Genomic DNA, 22,414 nt, shown 5'->3' with positions numbered 1-22,414 from the left:
AGCCAATCCACAGTAGATGCTGTAGATAGAGATACTGCAAGAGCCCCGAGCAGAACCAGAGAGAAGAAAGCAAGAGGAGCCGGGGTCCCGGGGCCAGGCCTGAAGCCGTGAGGAAAGCCTGTCCCCTTCTTGGACCACCTGCTAAACTCCTATTCCTCTATAACAAACACCCAGACACCACCCCCTCACTGAAGCCTTCCCTGACCTCCTGAGAGAGGATGTGTTTCCTTCTGCATGTTCCCATGTCTTTGTGGCTCAGCCATTGCCTCACTGAGGGACTTCTGTGGGCAAAGCTGCCTTCTCTGTACCTTTCTCCAGGCCTGGTTTAGTTAAGTAATAAATGTTTGTTGGGTAAATTACAAATCAAAGGGGAAGGGGAGGACAGAGAAACCAGGATATCATAAGCATAGATTGAGAAGTCAGACTACTGTGGTTCAAATCCACCTGCTGCTGTGTGGCCTCAGAAGTTAACTTCTCCAAGCTTCAGTTTGTTCATCAAAAGAGGGGTTAAAGTCTCTATTTCATGGGATTCTTGTGAGAATCACTCAAGACAAGCCACTTTGCATGGTGTCTGGCACATAGTAAGTGCTTTAAGAGTACCAGTTATAATAATAGTAATTACTGTTATTGTTATTAGCCAGAAGAATTACAGTGCTGACAGGTGGAGCTTGAAGGAAAAGACTAGATTAGAAGGGAGAGTGAGAGCAGGAAATGCTAGGAAGCATTGGTTAATACTTTGCGGTCATACCAAGATAAATGAGTCCCATAAATTTGTACTGTTGCTTCCCTGAACTGTATTCTTCAAGATTTGTACCCACGTTCCCCTTCATGAGGGATATTCTAATGATTCACCTGAACCAACTGTGTTTGCTGAACGCAGCCAACTGAAGTGGGACAAAGGTGGCACCATCAAAGGTGATGTAGAAAGAACACACCCAAATGTACACTCGCCAGCAAGGAAACCTGTCACTTGTGGAAATTCAAAGTTTAAGACCCTGTACAGAAGTAACAGTAAAAGGAACCTTGCTGGAAGCAGATTTATTCTAAATGAGGTACTGATTTTTATCCTTGGCTGTGTGAGGGATTCTGTTAAAAGCCTAATATAGGTTGGCTCCCTTAGACTGATTTAAATGAACCACATCTGAATACGTGTTTTTGAAAACCAAAGTAAAGGGAGACAGAGTATAAACAGCTGAAATTGAAAGATTCAAAAACCTTTATGCTAGGAGACCATTTTAAATGAGCGCTGAAATACTCTAGGAAGTGGAATTAGCAAGAAAGAGATAAGCGGTAAACAGAATCATAAACTGTCAAATGAAAATTTGGGGGGAAAAATCCATCCTAAGTACGAGGATACCTAATAATGAGGGCAATCTTTTTTTTATTATTTAATTTTATTTATTTATTTATATTTATTTTTTGGCTGTGTTGGGTCTTTGTTGCTGCGCGTGGGCTTTCTCTAGTTGTGGCGAGCGGTGACTACTCTTTGGTGTGGTGCGCGGGCTTCTCATTGCGGTGGCTTCTCTTGTTGTGGAGTACGGGCTCTAGGCGTGTGGGCTTCAGTAGTTGTGGCACGTGGGCTCAGTAGTTGTGGTGAATGGGCTCAGTAGTTGTGAATGGGCCCAGTAGTCGTGGCGCATGGACTCAGTAGTCGTGGCGCACGGGCTTAGTTGCGCCGCGGCATGTGGGATCTTCCCAGACCAAGGATCGAACCAGTGTCCCCTGCGTTGGCAGGCGGATTCTTAACCATTGCGCCACCAAGGGAAGTCCGAGGGCAATTTCTTTACTTGTGTTTTTTTCACCAATCTGTCGAATGTAATATAAGCTTAGCTACATTTACTCTCATTTTCTCCTATAGGAAAGAAATCATGCAACTAAGTGAGCAGAGAAAAACAGTGTATGAATTTCAAAATCTGAAAGAAACAAGAGGAATAACGAGGAATAACGTGAACCTCTTACTTGAAGATCTTCAAGAAGAAATTGATTTGCACTCCCGTGCCCGTAATGCAAGCATTGTGGGTAAGAGAGAAAATGCACCTCAACTGTCTGTTTCTGGACAGGAGTTGATAAAATCCATAGTGCATTCCATTAGTCAATCTCCCTGTGCTTATTGCCACAGCACCTGAGCACTTTAGAACATGAAAACACACCCATTAAAGGTATTATTTGTGCATGAATATTTTCAACTTTTTAAAACATTGCAGAGCCGGATAGCATTTGTACAAAATAACGCTAACAATCTGCGATACTAAACAAATACTGAAACCCAAAGTATTAGGATGCCAAACCATGCTAGGATCTCATTTAATCAGCAGCTTGGAAATTCTACTGTGGCCATAAGGAAATGAGAGAGACATGTTTCTATGCCTTCCTGAGTATAAGCCACTCCATTTCCAGCAACCATAAATGCAAAGGAATATGAGGCAAAAAGGACCTAAACAATTTCTCATAAGAACTTTGTAGGAATTTGGAGACATGTAGCATACTAGAAGCCTGTAATTCATATTGCATAGTTCTTAAAAATGAACGGGAATTATGCCAAAGCCAAAATCAACTCGGAGGAGAAATGGAACTCTAAAGCAAAACTTGAATTAGCTCATCTGCTGATCTCCCCTGAGATCCTTGTTATGTTTGGAAATGGACAGACAGCTTGTTAGTACCAGGAGAGGTAGCACTGAACTTATTCACACCAAACCCATGTAGTTGAGTGGTATAAGGGAAAATATACGTGAAACCTATCTCAAGGCAAAAACATTGTCTGCTTTTCCTCATCCTATGTCTATGGTCCTGTTTGTCATCTGATCTTGAGTTAAAAGAGAAAAAAATAGATGGCAATTATGACCCTAAAGGAAGGTCTACATTTGATGAAATCACTGTTGATGATGCTCAATAAATGCTACATAAAGAGTAAAGAATTTGTTCCAATTCCTAATCTGGAAGAAGGTGCCCACTGAAAGAACTGAAAATCCGTCAGCAGTCACCCAGGCCAGGTAGAAGAGAGCAAAACTGCCCCATGCTGATTCTCTCAAACTTGCAGTCCAACAGCAATTACTGGGCTTTTTCTCGATGCCTGACACTGTGCTGAGCAGCAGAGACGGGCAGTAAGTCTCGCCCTTAAGTCATCCCAGTCTTGTGGCGGGGAAGACAGACATATAAACAATCCCCAAACAATGAAAAGACTCTATAAGAACATTTTCAAGCTGCTTCGGGAACAGAGTAGAGAGAATGGAGTTCTTCCTGGGTCTATTAGAAAAGGCCTCTCAGAATAAAGATAAATTTGCCAGATAAATCAAGGCAGAAAATCATTCCAAGCAATAGAAACATGGCTTTTTGTTCGTTTGTGTGTGTGAGATGGCGGGGCGGGGGTAGGCGGTTCATGATAAATGAAAATCACAATATAGTGAGTCCGTTAGTGTAAAAACCAGGAATGTTGAAAAGATAAAGTGTGGTTGTCATGCCTGGACTATGACTACCTAAGGAGTAAAGATCAGAACCCTGGGCCTTTGGTTCCTAAAACGGTTTAAAGCCCTAATATACTCTCGTTTACATTAAAACATCCCACATTACTTTCAGGAATTTGTGTTTTCATTACAATATGAAAATACAGAGAAGTGTTTAAGAACATAGGCTCTAGAGTCAAACTACCTGGCTTCAAATCCTGGCTTCACATCATACTGTCAGTGAGACCTTGCTATCATCAGAGCCTCCTTTTCTCACTGGTAAAATGGTGGTGGTTGGGCTAACCGCCTGACAGTGTTTTGTGAAGATCAAGGCTGAGAACTGATCAGAAGGACGTATAGAAAGCACTCAGCACGTTAGCTGTTGTCATCAGCCTCAACATCAGAGGTCAGCAAACTACAGACTGCCAGCAAATCCTACCCACAGCCTGTTTTTGTAAATGAAGTGTCATTAGGAGACCACCACCTCACCTATTTATTTATAAGGTGTCTGTGGCCACTGTCACTCTGCAGTGGCAGCGTTGAGTAGTTGTGACAGCAATGTGATGGCAGGTAAGCCTAAAACATTTATTCTCTGGCCTTTTGTAGAATGACTTTGTCAACTCCTGCTCTATACAGTGAGGTGCAATTTAGTTGTTTCATCATATTAAATTCATATGGGTGGTCAAAATTAATACCTTACATTTGGGGAACACTTCACAGAGGGTCTTTATATTATCTCACTTAATCTCTACAAATTATCATCATCAGTTTACAGATAAGGAAACACAATCTAAGAGACTTAACAGATTTGCTCAAGGCCATACCCAGACAGTAAAGGGAGAAGCCAGCATTCAAACCCATGTCTGCAAACTTAAGCCTCAGAGCTCTGTAGCTATTACATGTATATCTATGACGCAACATCTGCAAGTTTGAGAAAATCAGCGCGGGGGCACTTTTGCTTTCTTCTGCCTGTCTTGGGTGACTGCTGACAGATTTTCAGTTCTTTCAGTGGGCACCTTCTTCCAGAATGAGAACAAATTCCTTACTCTTTACTTCCCTATTAAGTGCAAATTCAAGGGAGAGGATGTTGAATTTTTGTATTGATCATTGAGACCAAGACAGTCTAGTCAAATTGGGGAATGATTATCTTGATAACCCATGTATAATTTCATTTGTTTTCACAAAATTTATCTTACCTTAATTTGTGTTGATGTAGATTCCTCAAAGAACATCAAGAAGTATTATCAGAGCTCTATCTGCTGAAAAGAAAACTAATGAAACTACTTCCATCGTAGATAACTCTGAAAAAAACAGGAATGACTTACCATCTTAGATACACTAACCTCAAAAGAAAACTTGTCATTGGAGAAATTAAAGCAGATCAAGATACCAGATATTCAAATATTGCATGAAAAGGTAAATATTCATGACAGTATAATCAAAGTGTTTGTGGTTTCTACTTGATATACAGACCTCTTCGATTGTATTTCCCTGTCTTACATTTTATTTTTTTATTTATATTTTATAAGTGTAGAAAGTATCTATAAATAATATATATTTAATCTAAAAATATAAATATTTATATTTTTTATTTCTTAAGTCAAAGTTTGAGAAAAATCAAAGAGTAAAGATTGTGGCTTGATTTTATTATTTTATGCTATTTACTATTTCCCCACTGGTACAGATTATGGACATTTACTCCTCCTGCCTCATAAGTAAAAGGTACTTTTTATTAAAAAAAAAAAAAAAAAAAAGAAATTAACATGGAAATGCTAGACATGTGATTTTCCCCCAAAACTATTAAGTGTAAAAGCGACATTGATTGGCCCAAATGCTGATAACAAATAAGTTAGATATTTATTCAGTTAACTAGGAAATATTTAATCGGTCATATCCATGTACTAAGTGTGAACAGCTATTGAAGAAACACATATGAACAGAGCAGTGTCTTGCCTTGGTGAGCCTGGAGGACATTAGAAAAAGCTCTGCCAACAAGTTGCTTTTTCTTTAAATTTTAAAAAAAGTTTTGGCTGCATTGGGTCTTCATTGCTGCATGCGGGCCTTCTCTAGTCGTGGCAAGCGGGGACTACTCTTTTTTTTTTTTTTTGCCGTACGCGGGCCTCTCACTGTTGTGGCCTCTCCCGTTGCGGAGCACAGGCTCCGCACGCGCAGGCCCAGCGGCCATGGCTCACGGGCCCAGCTGCTCCGCGGCATATGGGATCTTTCCGGACCGGGGCACGGACCCGTGTCCCCTGCATCGGCAGGCAGACTCTCAATCACTGCGCCACTAGGGAAGCCCAGGGGGACTACACTTTGTTGCAGTGCATGGGCTTCTCATTGTGGTGACTTCTCTTGTTGCAGAGCACGGGCTCTAGGCGCACAGGCTTCAGTAGTTGTGGCTCACGGGCTTCAGTAGTTGTGGCTCGCGGGCTGTAGAGTGCAGGCTCAGTAGTTGTGGCACACGGGCTTAGTTGCTCCACGGCATGTGGGATCTTCCTGGGCCAGGGATCGAACCTGTGTTCCCTGCACTGTTGACAGATGGTTTCTTAACCACTGCACCACCAGGGAAGTCCCAACAAGTTGCTTTTTAACATAGATACTTTCTCCTGTCAGGTGTGTGGAGGAGGGAACATGCCCTGTGTGCTCTTGTCCTGGGGTGGCCCGAGCTGTCTCAGCTCCTGACCCTCTCGAGGAACACCCTCCACAAAGCTCAGGAAGCAGAGCTCGTGATTCGCAATTTGAACAACCAAGTTCAAGGGTTGAAAAATTAGGTAAACGATGTCTTCTCATGCTTTATTTGTAAAATTAAAAAAGCAAACTATTTGAAATTTTTAAAATTTCCGTTTAACTTCTAAGTGAAAGGGTAGATTCTAGATGTTAGGTGTTCTTGTGCCTGACAATATAGAATAAAAATATAGTTGCGGATATGAATGGTGATTTAGAAGTAGTTGTGAATATTGACATATTTTCTCATATATATTACATATACACATATATACATATAATATGTGTGTGTATAGTGTGTATGTGTGTATATGGTGAGAAAGAAGAGAAAAATCTCAAAGTATATGTTTGTAGGACATATATAGACTTGTGTGGATATGTTTCCTTTATAGCAAACACTGCATAGAAATGTGTAAACTCCTAGCCTTGAAGGTTTAAAACTATAGAGCTCTCAAAGTAAAGAATATTTTTCATAAATTCAAGGGTATGTTTGAAATTCTACTAAATAGACAATTTTTGATGTTAGAATTTAATATTAGAAAATATTTTAATGGGAATATACTCTTAATGACTTGAACTCTTTCCTGTGTTGATAGACATGATAAAGTTGTTTTAATATTTAAGTACCTGATAATGGAGTCTCTAATAATTTTAAATGGTTTCATTTACTTTTCTGGTCATATTAATAAATGGGTATAATTTTTAATTACCTATCTTTCTTTAGGGTTTTTTGGTGAATACATTATATTTATCTGGAAAGGATGAATATAATTTTAGGTGTTTTGTGAATACATTGTGTTCAACTTAAAAACAAGATGATGATGTGCTCCCTAGTTTGCTTTTTTTGGTTTTTTTTGGACACTATACATAGAGCCTTTGATGAAGAAGAAAAAGCTCCAAAAGAGCTGAAATTTTTACCAATATAAGGTAGATATTGTATCAGTTAGCATTGTTGTTTGCAAGCAACAGAAACCAACCCCTCACCAAAATGGAAGACATCTGGGTCTCAGAAGTGAGAGGAGCATAGAGAGCCAGCCTTGGGAATGGGGTGAGAACCACAGCGATGAGACACACTCCTGCGCATGCGCACATGCAGAGCGCCAGTTTGCTCCGTGAGCCTCGCCTCCGTGCATCCGAACCCCGGCTGGTCCTCCGTGCTTGCTCCACAGGCTCCGGATCCAAGTTCCAGAGCAAGTCTCGGATAAAGTTAGAGAACATCCCCACACATCCTAAATGTTGAAAAATTTTATTTATATAGTCATTCTATATTGCCACCTAGTTTTTCACTTGTATGTTATTCTTCATTGCTTTAACAAATATTCATTGAGTACCCACTGCATGCTAGACATTTATCTAGATGCTGGGAATACAGCAGTGAACAAACGCAAATCCTGGTCTTGCATCCCTGTGGTTGAAACAATCCTTAATGGTTTAACGTAATTTTAAACTACTGTATTGCCCCTTCTGAAAAACCAGAAATCTCACACCATTTAAATAAGCCTCGTGTTAAGCTATTACTTTTAAAAGATAACAGCTGAAGTGTATAATAGCAGAATCTAGCTTAATCAGCACATAAATGGAGAACTGGAAAAGGATGGGGGTTGTCATGTTGATAAAATGATGTGCTATTTTCCTCTTGATTAGAAGGGGGAAACATGCCAGAAGAGATTACGAGAGAATTCTCAGGAGACGTGACAGAGGATGGATTGCAGAGAGATGTTTTAAGAGTGAAGTAATTTAGCAATCTCTTTCTTTCTGAATATGGCATCGACTAATCTACACTGAGATTTCATGTGTATAGTTTGGTGCTTCCTGTCCAGAGTATTTATTTCTGGAATTCTCATCTTCTATGCATTCTTACTCACTGCTTCTCCATTTTATTTTTTTATTGAAATATAATTGACATAGAACATTGTATTAGTTTTAGGTATACAACATAGTGATTTGATATATGTATATATTGCAAAATGATTAGCATAATAAATTTAGTTAACATCCATCACCACACATAGTTACATTTCGTTTCTTGTGATGAGAAGTTTTAAGAGCTTACTTAGCAACTGTTATCCATTTTAAAGTTTAAAAAGTTCTAGAGAATTAAGGAACCACTCCAAAAAATTAAATTACATATTTTTAATCATGTAAATATTTCTTTTTATTTCATCATTTGCCAATGACTACCATTAAATCCTTTTCCACAAAATCTGTGTGACTTAAATTAAGCTGGCTATTTTTGTGGGGAAATAAAGTGAGATTTTCTTTCTTCCTTAACTATGTTTGATCCTAATTAGCCTTGCTTCTGTCACAGTTAATTTATTAAATACAGCTCAACTTGCAGATGATATTGTCCTATTTCTCTTTGTTTTTTATCTTTCTCTCATTTGTTGGAATCCCAAGAAAAAGTCCGTGACCTTTCTCAAAGCACACAGTTAAGAATTTGCACTTCTAGGTTGTAAACATTTTCGTTCTATCATTCCTCCACCAAGTGTACACAGTATCTGGAATTTATCTTTGTAGCCTGCTCTGATTTCAAACTCGTTTATTAAAAGGAAGAATGCTTTCTTTTTACTCTCAAAGAAAGTACCTTATCTGAATCTGAAGAATGTTTAAAAGAGTAAGTATTTTAACTTATATTAAACTTATTTTTTAAACTTAATATTTTAACTTATATTAAAGAAAATGTTCTCAAGTTACTAAACATAATGATCACTGTAATTTCTGTGACATTTGTTGATATGATAGAATGCTAACATCTCATTAAAACAGAATTTGTGTTTTCGATTTGTATCAGGAAAAGTCATTAGTCCTACACCAATAATTGTTTTCAAATAACAATTTTGATCCCTAATAATGTTTTAAGAGATGAGTTCACATTATTAAGAAAACATGGTAATGAAAACAGATAATATCACCTTTTAAAAGAGTCCTTTAACATGAATCTATTGTTTAATTATGTAGACTTCTGTTATATTTTTAGTGACCTCTGTTTGGTCCAGCTAAGTAAGGAAACGTCACAGAATGTGCCTAAGTGTTATGTTTGCCTCATTGTTGTTTTTTTCTTATTCCAGATCAAAAATATAAGTAAACTAGCAGAAGTCTCCCAAAACAATGCCTTACAGCTAAGTGAGAAACTGAGGAATATGAAAAACCAAAGTGAATCTGAAGAAGAAAAAATGAATCTTTCAATCAAGAAACTGAAAATGTTCTTGTTAGGTAATTTTTTTTTAAACATTAGGACTAGTTTCTGTCCCTCCCTCACTCTTCCTCCTCCTTTTTCTTCCTTTTGTAATGTATACTCAAACATCACAACCAACTCCAAATTACGTTAACTGGAAATGACATGGCTAAATCAGAAACATGATATACTCCTTGATTTTAAATTTCTTCATGGAAACAATTCCAAAATATTAACTCTGTATCAAAAAAATATGGCTCTCTGTATAAGATTAGTTTAGTAATAAATCCTAGAATTTAGTTAGAATTCCAAAGAAGTGAACTTGGTGTTTAAAGTTATTTTTTTTTAAACAAGGAAAATCTAACATGAAGACTCTGTCAGATTCCACAACTTTCTCTGCTGACAGAGTGTGTGAGATCAAGGTATGCCAGCTGTTGGTTAGTATATCAAATGCTGTAGTGAGGTGGCATCTAAAATATTGCTTATTTTAGATAACTATTATTGACTATTTTCCAAGACTCATGTTGGCTTTCTGTGACTGACCAAAGGAGGAACTATTGGATTCGTTATTATTATGAATTATTATTATAATTATGAACTTAATGTCCCTCATTGTGCCTTATTTTCAGAGAGGTTTGTTTTAAACTCCAGAGAACTATTAGTTAAAGATAAAAATCAAATACTACAGCTGGAAATTGACGGGAAATCTCGCTCTTGGTAAATAACGTCATTTGGGTACAACACTACATGGAATTGATCTGAGGAGGCTTTCTTTCCTATAGCCATCTTCCAAATTCAATAATTTAATATTCTCCACATGAATTAATAGACAGTTGGGATGTCGGTTACAATCTTTGCAATCACTTTATTAAATCTGTTTATTTATGAGAGACCCCTGTGGCCAAGTGTTCTTTCCATCTCACTGTTTCTAGAAATTGTGTTAGCAGCTTTAGTCCTGATTTTCAAAATAAGAAAAAAATAGGGAGTAAAAATGATCAGTAAAAATGACCAAAATAGTCAGTAAAAATGATCGGGTTTAGGATCAGTCAACTGGACATTTTGTTTGTTCAAAAGCAAGTTTTCAGTGAGCGAGCAAGATGGACTGATATTAACTAGACACAGATCCAGGAACTGTGTGAGGAGCACGGTAGCTCTTTCTGCAGATACAGGTCAATTCAGACACCAAAACTAAAACGAAATCAGAACTGCCGCAGCGTTCTCAGTTCCAGCAACGGTCACAGAGCCTACTCCTATACGAGTCCTCGTTCTCATTGCTACTAAATAAGTTTCTAATAAAAATGTCACTCTAAGCCTAAGGAATTAGGAAAAAAAAAAACTGTGCTCAGATTATTACAATAAAAATTAGACTAGGCATCAAGAAAAATCCTATTCCATAAAAGGAACTTTCCTGGTCAGGGTCCAAGACTCTTGCTCACCAGGAAGCAGTGCCCTTCGCCCACCCAGTTCTTTGTTTTTCTTGGCTCTAAAGCCCAAATAAAATGATCATTACATTTATGGTGGCCGCACTATTCAGCTCTTCTTTTACCATCTTAATATTTTCCTTACAGTCTGAATTCCTTATTAACAGAGTTATGTGTCACTTCTCCTGAAAGTGAATTTATAATCACTTGAATATGAATTTTTAATCTCATAATAAATGCCAAGAAATGTTTCATGACTGAATACAGGGTTAAATTCAACTCATTTTTTATTAGAATTTTTTTTTTTTTTTTTTTTTTTTTTTTTTTTGCGGTACGCGGGCCTCTCCCATTGCAGAGCACAGGCTCCAGACGCGCAGGCTCAGCGGCCATGGCTCACGGGCCCAGCCGCTCTGCGGCATGTGGGATCTTCCCGGACCAGGGCACGAACCCGTGTCCCCTGCATCGGCAGGCGGACTCTCAACCACTGCGCCACCAGGGAAGCCCGTGAACTTTTTTTTTTTTTAAACAAAAGTTACTATTTCTAGGAAGAGCCAACTCCATGATTTTGTTTAAAATACAGTTTTAATTTATTCATGAGAAATTCTCGTCACATTTTTTTCAAAAACATTATAGGAAGTAAAATATTCCTTTTGGGACTTCCCTGGCGGTCCAGTGGTTAGGACTCTGAGCTTTCACTGCCAGGGCCTGGGTTCAATCCCTGGTCGGGGAACTAAGATCCCACAAGTCACAGGGTGTGGCCAAAAAAAAAAAAAAGGAAGTTAAATATCCCTTTTATATTAAACAAGAGTAGCTAAGGCAAAAATGAGTACAAAGAAGATGTACACTAGGGTCATGTCACTCAAATACTAAAAGCTATCCAGGGCTCCCACTGTCTTTTTTTTTGTTTGTTTTAGTATTTATTTACTTATTTATTTAGCTGTGCCGGGTTTTAGTTGCGGCACGCATGAGGGATCTAATTTCCTGATCTGATTTCCCGGCCTCTTGCATTGGGAGCGCAGAGTCTTAATCACTGGACCACCAGGGAAGTCCCCGCATTGTCTCTTGAATGAAGTCCAGTTTCCTTAGCCTCACATTTAGGGGCACGTGTGATCTGCTCCCAGCCTTCCTGAACTTCCACTCCTTTTTTTTTTTTTTAACTTTTTTAGACACTTTTTTGCTTTTTTAGTTACTTTTTTAGACCCCCCCCTGCCCCCCACTGATCAGCCAGGAGTGATCCACGCACTGTTACCTGTTCCACCCTGAGCTTTGGCTTCGGCGGAGAATGCCCTTACCCCTCTTCTCACTGCACGTCTCCACAAATGTAATCTGTGCGGGCCTCCAAGACCGGGTTTAAATGCAGTCTTGAAGTTCTTCCTGAACTTTTTTCTCCTGCCTCTGAGCCCCACATCATTTGGGGTTATGTTTATCACTTCTGTTCTTAAGGGATCAGTAATCATCTAAAATGACTTATAATTCCCCACTTGGTGGTGAACCCCTTGGGGATCAGATCTGTGTCTGATTCATCTCTAACTTCCCCCGTGGCACTCAGCATCTGTGCCTCGATAAGGAGCCAGAGAGAGACAAAGAGCTATTACCCCACATACCGAGAGTCCATCTTATGTACTTTAGTTCTCAAAGGGGGCCAATTTTATTCTTCTGAAAAGCAGGACATAGATGTATTTAAAGGTTTCTTTTTTTTTCCCCCACCCAGGGCTGCACTTGGCGGCACGCGGGCTCCTAGTTCCCCAATCAGAGATCGAACCCATGACCCCTGCCGTGGAAGCACAGAGTGCCAACCACTGGACCACCAGGGAGTTCCCTAAAAGTTTCTTTATAATATGTTAATCGTACTGTAAATTACTCTGTTTTGTTGCATCCCCTTCTCAAAATAGGCCCTTGAGAAGTAGCATCAGTTATAATTACCCAATTATGCTGGTGAGCAAAAATTGTGAGCCTTTTTTTTTTTTTTTTTTTTTTTTTTTGCGGTACGCGGGCCACTGTCGTGGCCTCTCCCGTTGCGGAGCACAGGCCCAGGACACGCAGGCCCAGCAGCCATGGCCCACGGGCCCAGCCGCTCCGCGACACGTGGGATCCTCCCAGACCAGGGCACGAACCCGCGTCCCCTCCACCGGCAGGCGGACTCTCAACCACTGCGCCACCAGGGAAGCCCTGTGAGCCTTTTTAATGTCATGGAGGATTAGAGTGGAGTTTTGTTGAGTCCAAACCCAGTGCTTCCCCATTGTCTCATTCATGGTATTTGAATCTCTTTTTTTAAATTGAAGTATAGTTGATTTATAATGTTAATTTCTGTTGTATAGCAAAGTGATTCAGTTATACATATGTACATTCTTTTTTATATTCTTTTCCATTATGGTTTATCACAGGGTATTGAAGATAGTTCCCTGTGCTATACAGTAGGACCTTGTTGTTTATCCATCCTATATATAATAGTTGGCCATTGTGTGTGAATCTTAATGACATCTAAACATTTTAATTGCTTTTGAATCTGTACTTATCATAAGCAATTCTTGTGAGGACATTTTGTAGAACACGCAGTATCCCAAATCTGTCATTTTTCGTTTTTCGGACAAGCATTGAATGAATTCAGCTTTACATGAGCAGCATTTCTTTCAGAGAGAAGGGAAAATTGAGGATGAAGAAGCATCTGTGAGACATATACAATAATCCCTGTATTCTAGGGACACATAATCAAATGTAAATTAACTTAGAATTCGTTGTGGTGATATTTACAAGGTAGAATGATAAGGAGACACAATTACCTAAAACCCTTCTTCTTATTTAAGAGGATAACATGCCTCCAGAGGACATAGAGAGGGTTGCAAATCGTGTACTTGACATCCACCTACCAGTAACATCGCAAAATCTGACCCATGAATTTGACAAAATACGGAAACCTATGCAACTCTGTGAGGACTACAGGACAGAGGAGAACAGGCTAAATAAAGCAGCAGATGGAGCCCGAAAGGTTTTGGTGAAGGCAAAAGCAGCTGAGTAAGTACAGTATTAATATTCTCCTCCTTCTCTAACAGGCCATCTGCCAAAAGGCCATCTGAAAAATATTTGCCTAAGGAGCTATAACGTTCAAATGAAATTACCCTCTGATAGTTCATTGTCCAAAATGAGGGCTAAGCTGTCTGTGGAGGTGCCCCAGAAAGCTGGGAAACTGGGAGACATTATGCAGAGATGCTTGTTTCCCATTTTCCTTAGTCTCTGAATGCCCTTCCAGTGTCTGTTACCTCCGTATACCAATATACACCAATAAATGCCATGTATTAATTATATGCCAATATCTTAACAAGTGCTGGGACTGTCTGTGTATTCTTCCTTTCTTGCATACCTATTTATTTTTAAAAAAATCTTTATTGGAGTATCATTGCTTTACAATGGTGTGTTAGTTTCTGCTGTATTACAAAGTGAATCAACTATACATATACATATATCCCCATACCTCCTCCCTCTTGTTTCTCCCTCCCACCCCTCTAGGTGGTCACAAAGCACCGAGCTGATCTCCCTGTGCTATGCGGCTGCTTCCCACTAGCTATCTGTTTTACATTTGGTAGTGTATATATGTCCATGCCTCTCTCTCACTTCATCCCAGCTTACCATTCCCCCTCCCCGTGTCCTCAAGTCCATTCTCTACGTCTTGCATACCTATTTTTGTTTCTTTCTGTATTTACTACAGTATCAGTACTTTGAAAACCTAGATTAAAAAAAGTATATCACATTAGAAATATGACGGTGAGACAGAGAAGAAATGAACATTAGTGCCCAAGGAGTAATACAGGAGTAGAATGATACATACGGTACACAAAGTCAACTAACTCTTGCTTCCTTTTGCCCTTGTCAACTTAGCCAAGCAAAGAGGAAAAGCCACCTTGATGTTTTTATGATCATGGGGTGCTGTGAGTCCAGGTCATAGGGTCAGTGGATGATGGTACCATCATCAACACCCATCACCATTTTTGGACCCCCAGAAGCAGAGTTGAGACCTGAGCTGCCTTCACTGTCTCATCATCCACCTCTACAAATGAAGTGCATCAGACTCCACTGAAAGCCCAGCCCCTTCTGGTTTTAATATTTCAAACTAGGAAGATTAAGCAACTGGGCACAATCATGCAGCAATTAAAAATGATGCTGATGAAGGATTTTTAGTAACATGCAGAGATTCTTACAGTGTAATGTTAATGCTTGTAAAAAGAAGATAACAGATTATATGTGGAAGAGGATCTCAATCATGAAAAGAAAAAAACTGGTAGGACAAAAATGCTAGAATGTGCCAATATCTTAACAGGTGGTAGGATTACTGGTAAAATTTCCCTCCCTGATATTTTTTTCTTCTTTCCTCTTTTATTGGGGTACTTTCTAAATGTACTATAATGAGCAGTACCTTGAAAATCTAAAGAAAAAATTAATTCAGTAAAAAGATATGGGGGAGGGGGGACTTATGAGAAGAAAAGCCTCCAGAACCCTCACTGTAATTGTAGAGAAAAAAGAGTATAGAAAGGGAGAGCAATATACTGTATGATTCCAACTATAGGACATTCTGGAAAAAGCAAAACTATGGAGACACAGTAAAAAAAGATCAGTGGTTGCAGGGGTTGAGGGGAGGCATGAATAGGCAAGCACAGGAATTTTAGGACAGTGGAAATACTCAGTTTGATACTATAATGATAAATACATGTCATTATACGTTTGTCCAGACCCATAGAATGGACAACACCAAGAGTGAGCCCTAATGTAAACTGTGGACTTTGGGTGTTTACGATGTGTCAGTATAGGTTCATCATTTGTAACAAATGGACCCTCTGGTGCAGGATGTTGCTAATTGGGCAGGTTATGCATGTGTGAGGGCAGGGAGTATGTGGGAAATCCCTGTACCTTCCTCTCAGTCGTGCTGTGAACTTAAACTGCTCTTAAAAAAAAAAAAAGTTGTGTGTTTTGGGTTTTTTTCTGTTCAACGGAGAGAAAGATTATCACTGGAAGGAGAGGCTGGGTTGGATGGGGAAGGGGTTGTTTCGCCATTTAGCTATTTTTGCTCTCACACAAGCATTTCTAATGGTGCCTCTGCTAAGATCTATTTCCCTGATTTTGTACCTTCTTGAAAAGGTGCTTCTGAGCCCACAGATCTAAGTATCTGGTGAATGTTGACTTGAGGTGTGCTCACTTCTGTAAAATAGACTATCACCTGGAAAGCTTGTGATGGTAACCTCTGACTGGGCCTCTGGGCAGCTGGAATGTCAGCGAAGCTTAAATAAACCTGAATAAACACAGCCTGAAAACGCAGGGCCTTTCCTTCTCTTTTGCTCCCTCTGGAGCCTCTTGACTACCCCGCCCCCTACTCCAATCAGGATTTCAAGAGCGTTACTTAAGTTTGAGAAATCAGAGAACTGGAATTGGCCGAAGATAGTTTTCTTTTGTTCCAAGCTTGGCAGTTTTATCCCCCAAACCTCTCTGCTTATGACAAGTTAAGAAGAAACGAGACCTGTATCCTTGATTTCCATATCTGGCAAAATCTGTATCTTTGCATGCATATGTATGTGCTTTTACTGGCATCTAAATGTACCTATGTCTCAAAAGGAAGACTTCAGCACTTTGCCTTGCTTAAGAGTGATTTCAATTAACTTTATGAATAATTCAGTAAAGTTTTTGTTGAGCCGAGTGAACTCTCAAGGTGAAATAAATGAATAATTGTATATTTATCTAATTTGATGTGTTAATATCTTAGAAAAGCAGCAAATGTTCTCTTAAATCTCGACAAAATGTTGAATAAGTTGCAACAAGTTCAAATCACTCAAGTACGGGCAAATTCTACCACCACACAGCTGACTGCCCAGATAACAAAAATAAAAAAGAACAAACGCACTGCAGGTATTTATCTTCCTTGAAACTAACCTGAAATAGACTTTGAATGTGAAGAGAGCACAGTTTTTATATCTCATCTTACCTGTCTGGTGGAATTATTATGATAAATAAGATTATGATAGTACTATGTGTTTAATTAATGTTCTACAGAGTTATCCCGGCATTATTTCATCTCATTGTTGACCAAGCCTGGGGGACAAAGCAGGTGTTACCATCAGCTTGTAGATGAAGAAACTAAGACTCACGGAGGTTAAGTCACTTACCTAATGTCTCGCAGCTAATTAATGGTAGATGTGAGGCCAGTGTTTATCCGTTCTGATACCAGGGAAAGTAAAGGACTTCTGAAAGCTCACCAACCAAAGAAATTAAGTTAATTGTTGCCAGATTTTTATATCAAAATATGCATGAAATCTCATCAGCGTATCCTAAGACTGAAAGACTATCTTACCTGAAAGAAAGGGTTCCATCCACTGATTGGCAGGAATAAAGCCACGGTTTAACCCAGGGGATGGATCCAGAAAAGGAAGCCTGGCAGCTGGAGGACAGAACAGGACCTAGACTGAGAGTCTGTGACGTATCTCTCTCCAGCACATCCTCTTCCCAGCAGATTGCAAGCTTCTCAGTCTCTGTTTTTCCCTGGAGTCTTAGATATCTAAGTACATGCATCCTGAAAAGAAAAGCAGAAAGCACCAGCACAGGAAGTCATGCACCTGGAAATAAAAAGCTTAGATATGAAGAGGTTGCATATATACAGGAGCAAAAAATAAAGACGGTCTCCAGGTTTTCCCCTTCTAGGCATCTACTCTAGAACAGGGGCTGGCAAAATACAGCCCAGGGGCCACAGGGACCCACCAACTGTTGCATCCAAAGTCACACCGTTTTATTGGAATTCAGCCACATATTGTCCATGGATGCTTTTGCACTACAGTGGCACAGAGTTGAATAGTTGCAACAGAGATTTTATGGACCACAAAGTGTAAAATATTTACTAGCAGGCCCTTTACAGAAAAAGCTTCAAGATTCCTGCTCTAGAAAAACTCCCACCTATGCCCGAGGGCCTAGGAAAGGGCTTCGATTTCTAACAGCATGGTGGACCAGTTTATCAAGGAGCCATCTAGTAGAAAAAAACCTGAAAATGTTAGATATTTTAACAGTTTTTTAAATGCGTAGCTGAATTGGTAAAAAATGGGGGAAATCTTCAGAGGCCAATAATGACCGGAAAACATGATCCAGACAGATAATCAAGCATGAACCTGATGGCAGGCAGAGGGCAGCTGTCAATCCCTGGTGTATTAAAGCTGTCGGTTTCCCTGGCTGCCATGAGTAATAGAAAATGAAGCCCATGCAAGGAGGGCATGAGACCCCTGCATAGAGAGGAGACCCCAAAAGGCAAACCCTCAAGGAAATGTTAAACTATTTCAGAGAGAGGAAGAGGGAGTAAAGATATTAGCCTGTGCGTGGAGGGGGAGAGCCTTCCCTAAGAATGATTAACAAGCTGGCTCTCAGATGAGATGGGGCCAGAATTCACACGACCTGGGTGGCCCTGGCAAACCAAGCTAAAAATGTCATTTAAAGTTTTCCTGGGTTGTCAGGGCCCTCAGATGCCTGACAGAGGCAATGAGAAATCCTTTCCAAAGGAATGTACCTTAAAACCAAGCCTCAAAGGATTCCCTTAAAACACACAATAAAGAAACGAATTGCCTTAAGCAAGAGTCCATCAGTAACAGTAAACAGAGTCAGAATGCAGGAGACTTTGGATATTACCATTATTGGATATCCAGTACAAAATAAGAATGTTTATGATGCTTAAGAAAAATCAAAGAAGGCATGAAAGTTTGACCAAAGAACAAGAGACAAGAGATAACAAATGACCTGTCAGACTTCTAGACGTGACAAGTATGGTCGCCGAAATAAGAAACAAGTATAAGGTGTTCATTATTGTTTATAAGGGAGAAAAAAATTAGAAGCCACCTGCATCCATCGGAAAATGGAAAAATAAAATTTTGTATATTCAAACAATGGAACACTTTAAATTGGTAAAAGTGAATAAAGAATTTAAAAAATAAAGAATAAGAAAAAAGTTATGCAAGTTAACTTAGATGACCTGTACCAGAATAATTTTGAATTAAAAAATTCAAGCTGCAGAAATACACAGGATGATGTATTTGCATAAAGTTTAAAAGTAGAAAATACTGTATATTGTTAGAAATACCAAATAAGATAGAGTTAAAAGCATGTAGAAGTATATGGAATGAGAAATATTAGATTCAGAGTAGTGGTGACCTTTGGGGGGGAGGGGGTGATGATGGTGGTACACCCAGGGTCTTGGCTCACCGGCAATACTTATTCTTAAGCCAGCTGGTGGGTACACAGATACGTGCCACATCTCCTAGAACCTCTTGTCTGTCTGAAAGTTGTTTTTTTTTTTTTTTTTTTTTTTTTGCGGTACGTGGGCGTCTCACTGCTGTGGCCTCTCCCATTGCGCAGGCTCAGCGGCCATGGCTCACGGGCCCAGCCACTCTGCGGCATGTGGGATCTTCCCGGACCGGGGCACGAACCCGTGTCCCCTGCATCGGCAGGCGGACTCTCAACCACTGTGCCACCAGGGAAGCCCCTGAAATATTTTTTTATAACATTTTTGTAAGGAACAGGAAAAGCAAAGGAATGATTTCCTTTCCCTTTACACCTAGCTTGTTTTCAGAGGGCTCATTACATCATGTATTTTCTTGTTTGTTACATAAAGAGACTTTCTCCTTTCCGGTCTCTCAATCAACAACAGGCTGAAAATCAGGCCCGGGAGACTGAGAATGAGCTGGACTTAGCAAAGCAACAGTCAGCGCTGGAGGGTGGACTTGCCCGGCTGCAGACCAAGTTGCAAAGGAATCGAGACGAGGCCGTCCATGTGGGAGCTCAGGCTGAATTGGCCCGGCGCCAGGCTGGGGGCCTTGAGGAGGTCATTGGTCCTGCCCCTGCCCCTAAGAACAGACAACAGTGCCTCTTTGAAGGATAATCCCTTCACCCCAGATTTCTGTGCCATTTGTCAGCATTTCCTTTAGTGCTGGTCCATGCTCAGCAGTGCATGTGTGTAGGGACCCCGCTGGGCATTGAGATGCTTCTGTAAGTAGAGCGCTGTCTCCAAAGAAGACAGGTTTTTGGCCAGATTATGTTAGAGTGTTTAGCCCCATCTACTCATCCCGTATTACTAGTGACATCTTAGTCAAATTTTTCCTAAACTTCCAACCATTCACAGTTTATGTCATGGCTCTATACTGTATGTATTCAGATCTGCCCACCTATGCAATACAATCTGATTGATCCCTTTACTCTAACTAAATCACAAAACAAGTGAAAGTCATCTGCCAAAGAGAATAGATCAAGTTACAAAAATCAGAGTGAGTTCATGAAACAGTTGTGGAAAATGGCCTGTTCATTTCGGTTGCTGAAAGAAGCCGTCACCTCATTTTCTTAGCAGGAAATCTTTGGTTGGTCACATTAATACAGCAGCTTAAGCAAAAGAAAGAGGTTGACGTGTTCTTGTAATTGGTGTATTCTCTTGCTCTTCATTCCTAGTGTGCTGGGTACATTTTCCACTGACTCGGGAGTTGAGGGCGTTTTCTATGGAACAGAGGTTGAGAAAGGTGATTCCTGCCCACCCTCATTCCTGGGCCTGGAGGTTATTCATCTATGTAACGTTCCAGGTTGTCAGCCACTCAGGCTGACCCTGAAGATTTCCCTTCTAAATGCGAGGAGGCCTTCATACCCCCCTGCCTCCCTCATTCCCCTTTCACCTTTGTGCCAACCAAATACTGTGTCCTTGCTGCTTCTGAACCTTCCTCACTCTCTCTGACCTTCACCTTGCACTTGCAGCTGTTGGACCCACCTGAACCGAACGTTTGTCGGGGGCAGAACTGGCTCAGTTCTGTCCCGTTATCTCTGACCTTAACATAGTTCAGGACAAGTCGTCGCCTTAACATGAAAAAATGCTTGATATTTTGTAACAGAAACATTTTATTTGTGACTAGCTAAAGCTGAGCATTTTTTCAACCTGAAAAAAAAGACCCAAACCATGCAAATAAAAGCCCTGTCGGAAATATCAGAGTGACTCAAGCGTCCCTGACTGGATGATGGTTGCCGCTTATCCCTTTCATGAACATTATCAGGCAAACATCACGCACGTGTGCATGCTTTATAAATATTTTCTGATGATGGGAGTGTTGCTTTGTTACAGGAGCTTGCTGAGCTACAATGTCAATATGCTATTCTTCAGCCTAAGACAAGCGCGCCAGGACTGACAAAGGAGACCTTAGGGAAGGTGAAACAGCTAAGAGATGCAACAGTCAAACTGGCCGCAGATACAGAGGACAAGATAAGAAGAATAAACAGGTATCTATTCTTTAGATGTTCCCAGCTTTATTGAGGTATAATTGACACATAGAATTGTATGTATTTAAAGTGTACCCCGTGATGATTTGATGGACGTGTACATTGTGAAATGACTACCACAGTTAACACGTCCACCACCTCACATGTTTACTTTTTGTGTGTATGTGGTGAGAATGCTTCACATCTACCCACATATACAATACAATCTGATTGATCCCCAGAACCCATTCATCTTATAACTGGAAGTTTGTACTCTTTGGCCAACATCTCCCCCCATGTCCCCATCCCCCAACCCCTGGCAGCCACCATTCTACTCATTCTATGAGTTCAACTTTTTTTTTTTTAGATTCCATATATAAGTGATATCATACAGATTTGTCTTTCTCTGTCTGGCTTATTTTCATTTAGCGTAATGTCCTCTAGGTTCGTTCATGTTGTTGCAAATGGCAGGATTTCCTTGTTTGTAATGATGAATTATATTTATGCATATATGTGTATGTATCTGATGTGTGTATATATGCCTCTCACATTTTCCTTATCCAGTCATCCATGGACAGACACTCAGGTTGTTTCCATATCTTGGCTATTGTGAATAGTGCTGCAGTGAACACAGGAGTACAGATATCTCTTTGAGATACAGATGTGGTTTTCTCAGATATGTACACAAATCCGGGATTCCTGGACCGTGTCATAGTTCTCTCTATCCTTTTACCCACTCCCCCAGTTTGACAATAACATCATAATACTCCACCTTTCTGGTAGAACATATACCAATTTCAATTTATCATTGACACAGTTTAACCACTTCTGAGTCCACCGAGGAGAGAGAAGTAGGAGCTGGGTTTGTGACTGTAACGGAATATGCCTCGTGCCTGATTTTATGTCAACAAGTATTAATGAGCTCTGTCTGCATTAATTGGAACATACTGAGATTGCCTATGGTCACTTTGAAATGCCCTTGTCCTAACTTGGTACTTTTCAACCAGGGGTGATTTTATCCCCTCCCCTGGGGATAAAAACGTCTGAATACATTTCTGCTTGTCACAACTAAGTGGTGCAACTAACATTCTAGTGGACGGAGGCCAGGGATGTTGCTAAATGTCCTGGACATCCCGCTGATAATGAACAATTATTCTGCCCAAAGTATTAATAGCGCCGAGGTTGGGAAACCCTGTCCTAAGCTGTGGTGCTCATTTTCTCCTCTCCTGCAAGTTACTTTTTTGGAGTTATGATCTAGACTCTAGGGTGCTAAGTCATTTATCATGGGTCTGTAGGTAGCAATCCAGAAGGAAACATACTCTGAAAAAAATGGAAATTTTCATGCACAAAATGTGTAGCAAACATAGAACACATACAATCAGAAAGGTAATCAGAGTGTTTTTTCCACG

At 40.1% G+C, this 22,414-nt stretch overlaps 1 protein-coding gene and 1 pseudogene across 2 annotated transcripts in view; both read left to right on the top strand.

The window, feature by feature from the left end:
• The window catches only part of LOC308622447 (laminin subunit beta-4-like), an 81,069-nt pseudogene extending 74,893 nt beyond the window's left edge, over positions 1 to 6,176 (top strand). The window contains exons 24-26 of the transcript in view: positions 1,859 to 2,019; positions 4,657 to 4,856; positions 6,054 to 6,176. The product of the transcript in view is annotated as a laminin subunit beta-4-like (transcript). The remainder of the gene's footprint in view (positions 1 to 1,858; positions 2,020 to 4,656; positions 4,857 to 6,053) is intronic.
• A 1,643-nt stretch (positions 6,177 to 7,819) lies between these two features.
• LOC308622800 (laminin subunit beta-4-like) lies at positions 7,820 to 21,078 on the top strand (the record flags this gene model as incomplete). Its single annotated transcript, XM_081244418.1, has 4 exons — positions 7,820 to 7,891; positions 9,233 to 9,377; positions 13,565 to 13,772; positions 20,872 to 21,078. 4 exons carry the CDS (start codon positions 7,820 to 7,822, stop codon positions 20,933 to 20,935), a joined length of 489 nt encoding a protein of 162 aa, XP_081100544.1. The 3' UTR covers positions 20,936 to 21,078.
• Positions 21,079 to 22,414: the final 1,336 nt, after the last annotated feature.

Source organism: Mesoplodon bidens (assembly GCF_964165515.1).
Source record: "Mesoplodon bidens genome assembly, chromosome: 9".
Taxonomy (NCBI): Eukaryota; Metazoa; Chordata; class Mammalia; order Artiodactyla; family Ziphiidae; genus Mesoplodon; species Mesoplodon bidens.
Note: the sequence above shows the minus strand (reverse complement) of the source record. Positions and strands in the feature narration are given on the sequence as shown.